The sequence below is a fragment of the Taurulus bubalis genome (assembly GCF_910589615.1).
Source record: "Taurulus bubalis genome assembly, chromosome: 1".
NCBI lineage: Eukaryota > Metazoa > Chordata > Actinopteri > Perciformes > Cottidae > Taurulus > Taurulus bubalis.
This window is the reverse complement of record NC_136589.1, coordinates 41,514,907-41,521,332: the sequence shown is the minus strand read 5'-3', so window position 1 is coordinate 41,521,332 and position 6,426 is coordinate 41,514,907. Positions and strand designations below refer to the sequence as shown.

The 6,426-nt window shown below is 50.0% G+C and overlaps 1 protein-coding gene across 1 annotated transcript; it reads left to right on the top strand.

The window, feature by feature from the left end:
• Positions 1–535: 535 nt before the first annotated feature.
• On the top strand, positions 536–2,296 carry LOC306738141 (frizzled-8-like; the record flags this gene model as incomplete). The annotated part of the gene is made up of 1 exon (XM_079219970.1): positions 536–2,296. One exon carries the CDS (start codon positions 536–538, stop codon positions 2,294–2,296), a length of 1,761 nt encoding a protein of 586 aa, XP_079076096.1.
• Between the last annotated feature and the right edge of the window lie 4,130 nt (positions 2,297–6,426).

Genomic DNA, 6,426 nt, shown 5'->3' with positions numbered 1-6,426 from the left:
GTGTGTGTGTGTGTGTGTGTGTGTGTGCGTGTGTGTGTGTGTGTGTGTGTGTGTGTGTGTGTGTGTGTGTGTGTGTGTGTGTGTGTGTGTGTGTGCGCGCGCCTGCGTGTGTGTGTGGTAACAGAGACAGAGTGATTATAACCCTTCCTCCAGGGTGAACATTTTAAACAAACACCTAATAGAAGGAGCGCTTGATTGACTTGTTGTGCCCCCCTCTCCCTCCTTACCCTCCCCGCCCACGCTGGGGGAGTGTCCTCGCTCCTCCGGTATAAAACCCAGCGCACCCACCAGCGGGCAGAGCGCGCAAAGACACCGACACAAAGAGAGAACGAGAGAGAGGAGAGACTGAGTGGAAGTAGAGCGCTTGTTTTTCGGATGCCACAGACGCCGCAGCCCGTCACACGCTCCATCCACCGCGGGTCTCGAGCATGTCTCCTGCAGCATCCCTGGATTAAAGCGCACGCGCAGCCGACTTGCTCAGAGCAAGTTCGCTGGCACTGTTAGTGGAGGGAAAAACGCGCACGGGGAACCCGCGATGGAGAGCAGCGTCCCGGGCTGGCGCGCGCTGCTCGCCCTCGTCCTGCTGCACGGCGCGCGCTGCTGCATGGCGGCCAAAGAGCTCCAGTGCCAGGAGATCTCGGTCCCTCTGTGCAAAGGGATCGGATACAACTACACCTACATGCCCAACCAGTTCAACCACGACACGCAGGACGAGGCCGGCCTGGAGGTGCACCAGTTCTGGCCCCTGGTGGAGATCAAGTGCTCCCCGGACTTGCGCTTCTTCCTCTGCAGCATGTACACGCCGATCTGCCTGGAGGACTACAAGAAGCCGCTGCCGCCGTGCAGGGACGTGTGCGAGCGGGCCAAAGCGGGCTGCGCGCCGCTCATGAGGCAGTACGGGTTCCCGTGGCCGGACCGGATGAGGTGCGACCTGCTGCCCGAGCAGGGCAACCAGGACACGCTGTGCATGGACTACAACCGGAGCCAGACCACCACGGCGTCCCCCGCGGCGGCTAAGCCCACCAACCGACCCCTGAAGCCCTACAACCCGAGGAAGAAGAGCGGCTACGGCCGCGGCGGCGTCCCCGGGAAGCACAAGCCAGCGGCGGCGGCGGCGAACCCGTGCGAGCCGGGCTGCTTCTGCCGCGCGCCCATGGTGCCGGTGAGCGGCGGCGACGCGCACCCGCTGCGCGACCGCGTCCAGACGGGGCAGATCCTCAACTGCGCCATGCCGTGCCACAACCCCTACTTCACCGCGGAGGAGAGGACCTTCACCGCCTTCTGGATCGGACTCTGGTCTGTGCTGTGCTTCGTCTCCACCTTCGCGACCGTGGCCACGTTCCTCATCGACATGGAGAGGTTCAAGTACCCGGAGCGGCCCATCATCTTCCTCTCCGCCTGCTACATGTTCGTGTCCGTGGGCTACATCGTCCGGCTGATCGCCGGGCACGAGGAGGTGGCGTGCAGCCGGGAGCACATCCACTACGAGACCACGGGGCCCGCGCTCTGCACCATCGTGTTCCTGCTCATCTACTTCTTCGGCATGGCCAGCTCCATCTGGTGGGTCATCCTGTCCCTCACCTGGTTCCTCGCCGCCGGCATGAAGTGGGGCAACGAGGCCATCGCCAGTTACGCGCAGTACTTCCACCTGGCCGCGTGGCTCATCCCCAGCATGAAGTCCATCGCGGTGCTGGCGCTGAGCTCCGTGGACGGGGACTCCGTGGCCGGGATCTGCTACGTGGGGAACCAGAACCTGGACAACCTGCGGGGGTTCGTGCTGGCCCCGCTGGTCATCTATCTATTCATCGGGACCATGTTCCTGCTGGCCGGGTTCGTGTCCCTGTTCCGGATCAGGAGCGTCATCAAACAGGGGGGCACCAAGACCGACAAGCTGGAGAGGCTGATGATCCGGATAGGGGTGTTCACGGTTCTCTACACCGTCCCGGCCACCGTCATTGTGGCGTGCTACTTTTACGAGCAGCACAACAGACAGACGTGGGAGATTACGCACAACTGCACGTGCGGGACGGACCCGGGCCGGCAGCAGCAGCGGCCGGACTACGCCGTGTTCATGCTCAAGTACTTCATGTGCCTGCTGGTGGGCATCACGTCCGGGGCCTGGATCTGGTCCGGGAAGACTTTGGACTCCTGGAGGACGTTCTGCACGCGCTGCTGCTGGGGCAGCAAAGCCTCCGCGGGCTCCATGTACAGTGACGTCAGCACGGGGCTGACCTGGAGGTCCGGGACTGCCAGCTCCGTGTCCTGCCCCAAGCAGATGCCCCTGTCCCGGGTGTGAAACGCGGGGGGGGAAATGCCTCTTATGTCACGTGACACTAAAGACTTTTAAAAAATAGCGCAGTCAGCTTTTCTTGGGGGACAAAGTGGCGCAAAGATGACGTTTTATTTTGGTAAATTATTCAAATCCAGCTAAACTGCCAGCTGAAATACAACTTTGGTCACGAGCACTCCCCCAAATGTGAACTTAAAAAAACAAAACAATTGTGTCCATTCGTGCTTCATTCTAGTGATATAAGAGGAATTTGGACTTCTTGCCTTATCCAGATGACGTCCACGGGCTTGAATAGAGGGAGCTGTGGGTGTGGGGTGTGACTAATTGTCCATCAGCGTGTTGTAATTAGCACATTAATGAGCGCCTAATGGCTTCTCTTCAAATAATGAGGCTGTCAGCAGCGGAACAATGTACCTTAGCAGGAGAATGCAGGAGCTTATCGGGCTCCATGAATGCGCAGCTGACGAGATCCTGTCGATAGTTACGCGGTGCTGAGGCTCCTCTCTCCTCTCCTCTCTCCTCTCCTCTCTCCTTTCCTCTCTCCTCTCCTCCTGACTGTAAAGAACCGCAGTGTCTTACACATCAGAGTCATAATGAGACTGCTCTTGTTGGGATGCTTTATTTGTATTTGTGTTTGTCTGCAAGATGAATTTACATGTCCGTTATTAATAATCAATGCCTTAATACTGTCTCATACGGGTTGCATCAGCGCGTAAAGTGTATTTATATAATTATTGGTGTACATATATTGTACATTTGTATATGAAAATTTACGAGATTGTAAATATGTATAATTTCCACTTTGATAGAACATTTTATTTTGAGAATAAAAACAAACTTTTATTGAAACTTGGTGCTCTCGTGCCTTCCTGGTCATTCACGCGCAAGACTTGGTTGTGAGTTTGGACACATGTAAGATATTTAAAATGTTGTGCATGAGTTAAACAACACAAAGAAGAAGAGGTGTATCCTGATCCACGAGCTGATTCAATCTTAATATACAGTATATTGTGCGTAATGGCCGGGTTATGACATTCAAAGATTATTTTACGTTTAACTAAACGTTGCCTTTGGGGCCACCTGGGAAATGACAGCGTTATCAAACCTCCCGGCTGCTGCACGTGCTTTGAGACGGAGGAACAACATCGGCATGGCAATAGGACCCAACAGGTGGTCTCTCCGTGATGCCCCCCATGCTGCAGGCTGTATTACCTCCTCACGTCTGCCTGTTAAACCCTGATCCCGGCTTAACGTGTCACGTGTAACCACATTTTGAGGTAAGAATGCAACTCTGTATGTCTTTCTTTTTCCTTTTTTTTTTTTAGGATAACTTATCTGTATGTTCATCGTGTTAATCAGCGTGTTCAAATCATTTTAAGAGGAGTTGAGCATAAACTCGTTTTAAATTTCTCAAACATGGCAATGCATGCTTATGGTGAACTGTTCAGGTTAATTTAATGATTTAATGACTTTGAAAGGTCATGAGGAGGCTGCAGTGTGTGGTCCACTCATCGTGGCGGTGTGGGACTCTTCCCACTGTCACTGTCATCACTGCTTTCACTAAAACAAAAGCTCCGTGCGTAATGGCGGCTATAGTGCCGACGGGATGTCTATTTGAGAAAATGTTGCATTCTTCCAATGTGTCGGGACTGTGAATAATATGTCATGACCGATGCACACATCGTAACTCAATGTGCTCCAAACTCTGGAGAGGAGTCTGAGGGGGAGGAGAGAGGGATGGCGTGGTGTTGTGTCGCCACCTGGTGGTCAAAGGAGAGCATAACAAGCAAGGCACATACATTATGAATCCATCAACTCATTCATTACACATCCAGAAAGCTTGTTTAACCCTTTAAAAACAGGGTGCGAAGATCCCCCTGCGCCTTTTATCAGACAAAAAACAACAACATATTATCTCCGGAACCACATCGTTGTTTAACATCATTTAAATCGCTACAATACCGCAACCCTTGTGAGAAGATACACCTGGTGTGAAACATAATTAAAGTAACCGTTAAGTTTAAGTACTTACGTAAACTCCATTTTTGAACCGAACGACACAGTTTTTTGACTGATACTCCTTTGAACACCAAAATGCTGTGTTCTATTGTGATTGTTGTTGCAGATTCTTTAGGTCCTACTCTTTCCAAAAAGGTGTCTTATTAGTCTGTGGGCTGTTGTTAGGGCACCATAATACAGTTTGGAAAACTCGGTGACCGCTCAAGGAGGCATTTTTGGGAAATCTTGCTCATATTGTGCTGGATGTTCATAGTTTTGATCAAAAATATCTTTTAAACGTGATTTTTTTTGCGGATATACATTTTTTTCCCAAGACTTTGCTGAACAAATACATACAATAAAACACAAGTATTGGAATTAATTTGGGGTTCCTACGACGACTCAAACACAGGGAAAAAAAAAAAGAGTCTGGAACCAAAACTGGTTTTAATCAGGGTTTTAAAAGGGTTTAATCACCAAAAGAAATAATAAGTTTCAACCAACCAGAGTGAAACACGTCACTCGTCTCTGATATTCTTCATTTTAGATGAAACCAATTTATCTGAATTCATTTTTTGCTCTATAGCCTATAGCCATGGAATACATACCTGTATGTGTATGTGTGTGTGTTGCGTGTGCGTGTGTGCGTGTGCGTGTGTGTGTGTGTGTGTGTGTCAAGGGGTCGTCCATGTTCTCTCCAGCCCTCCAGCAGGATAAAAACCAACAGAGGAAGTGGGTTGAGAGGTCACGCTGCTCCGTCTCCCTCTAACACAAACAAGGCGTCGACCTTCAGGACGAGCGGGACATCCCATCGGTGAAGATCCAGAGACGCCGTCTTCTTCCCCATCGGACCGGGAAGTTTCTCAATGCCGTCTTTGTCTCGGTCTCGTCTTTGTCTCGGTCTCAACCATGTGCATGGTTGAGACCGAAGGCCGAGCCGAAAGAGAGTAAAGATGGACGACGTGACCGCGCCTCCAAAGGTGAAGCTAGCACATCTTGATCGTCCCCTCCATGTTAGCCGAGGACTCCGGGTCAAACTAAGAGATCAAAGTTCCCGTCATACATTCTCCCCAAAGATGCTTTCTGTCATTCAATGAAAGTTTTTTTTTCGTCACGTTGATTTAGGTTCCAGTGTTAATCTTTTGGTTTTAGTTCGCTAAACCGCAGATGAGAGCCGTGAGAATGAACTTAAACGGGCTGTTACTAAACAAACAGTGAAAAGACTATTTGTTATAAATAAAAAAACAGCATAAAGCTCCGTAGAGTCAGGCAAAATGCAAGTAGTCGTGTTGATATAAAAATATTGATCAACGGGGCTTTAATGTTACCGGCTGAACGTTAGCTGAGCATGCATGCAGTTAGCATGTCAACACGGTAGGCTATTAGTTATTGAGTGTACCTTTAATAAGATGTGTGAGGTTAACTCTGTCTAAACAGGTATATATATATATATGTTTTAAAAAAATACCTCAAAGACTCATCTTGCATGCTTGAGTGACAAGGCATGCAGGGTGATGGGCGTAGAGGTGAGAGGTCAAAGGTCATGTTTGTCATTTGTGGCATTCTGTGCGGCCGGCAGGGGCCCAAAAAAAAAGAAAGAAAGGGAAATAAAAGTGTGGCTCTTGAAGGGTCGTTCTTAAATATGAGGAAACGGCCCAGAGGGAGCAAGAAAAGGCACAAAAAACAATGCTATTGATTTTTTGGGGAAGTGTTGGATCTTCACCTCCTCTGCTTTCACTTTTTTGACCACTTTATTCTCATCTGTCTCCCTTAAATCCCCCATCGTCATAAGGAACAGCAGAAACGGAGCGTATGCAATTTGAATGTGCTCCTTTGAGGATTCATACTCACATAATACAAACACACTAGGCCTTTTCGCTTCCCGAGCAGCGTTTCAGTCTCACGACACTTTTTATAACGGCTGGTTGTTTGTTCAGCGCTCTGAAGAGCAGCGTGTCTTCTGTCAGCCTCCTGAATGAACTGATCTGTGGACGAGAAGCCAAGACATCGAAGACATTAGGCCCTTACACACAACAATTACTCTTTTTCTTTTCAACCCCCACCAACCATCAACATCAAAGGGAGACAGAGAACCACCAGGGACAACACACACACACACACACACACACACACACACA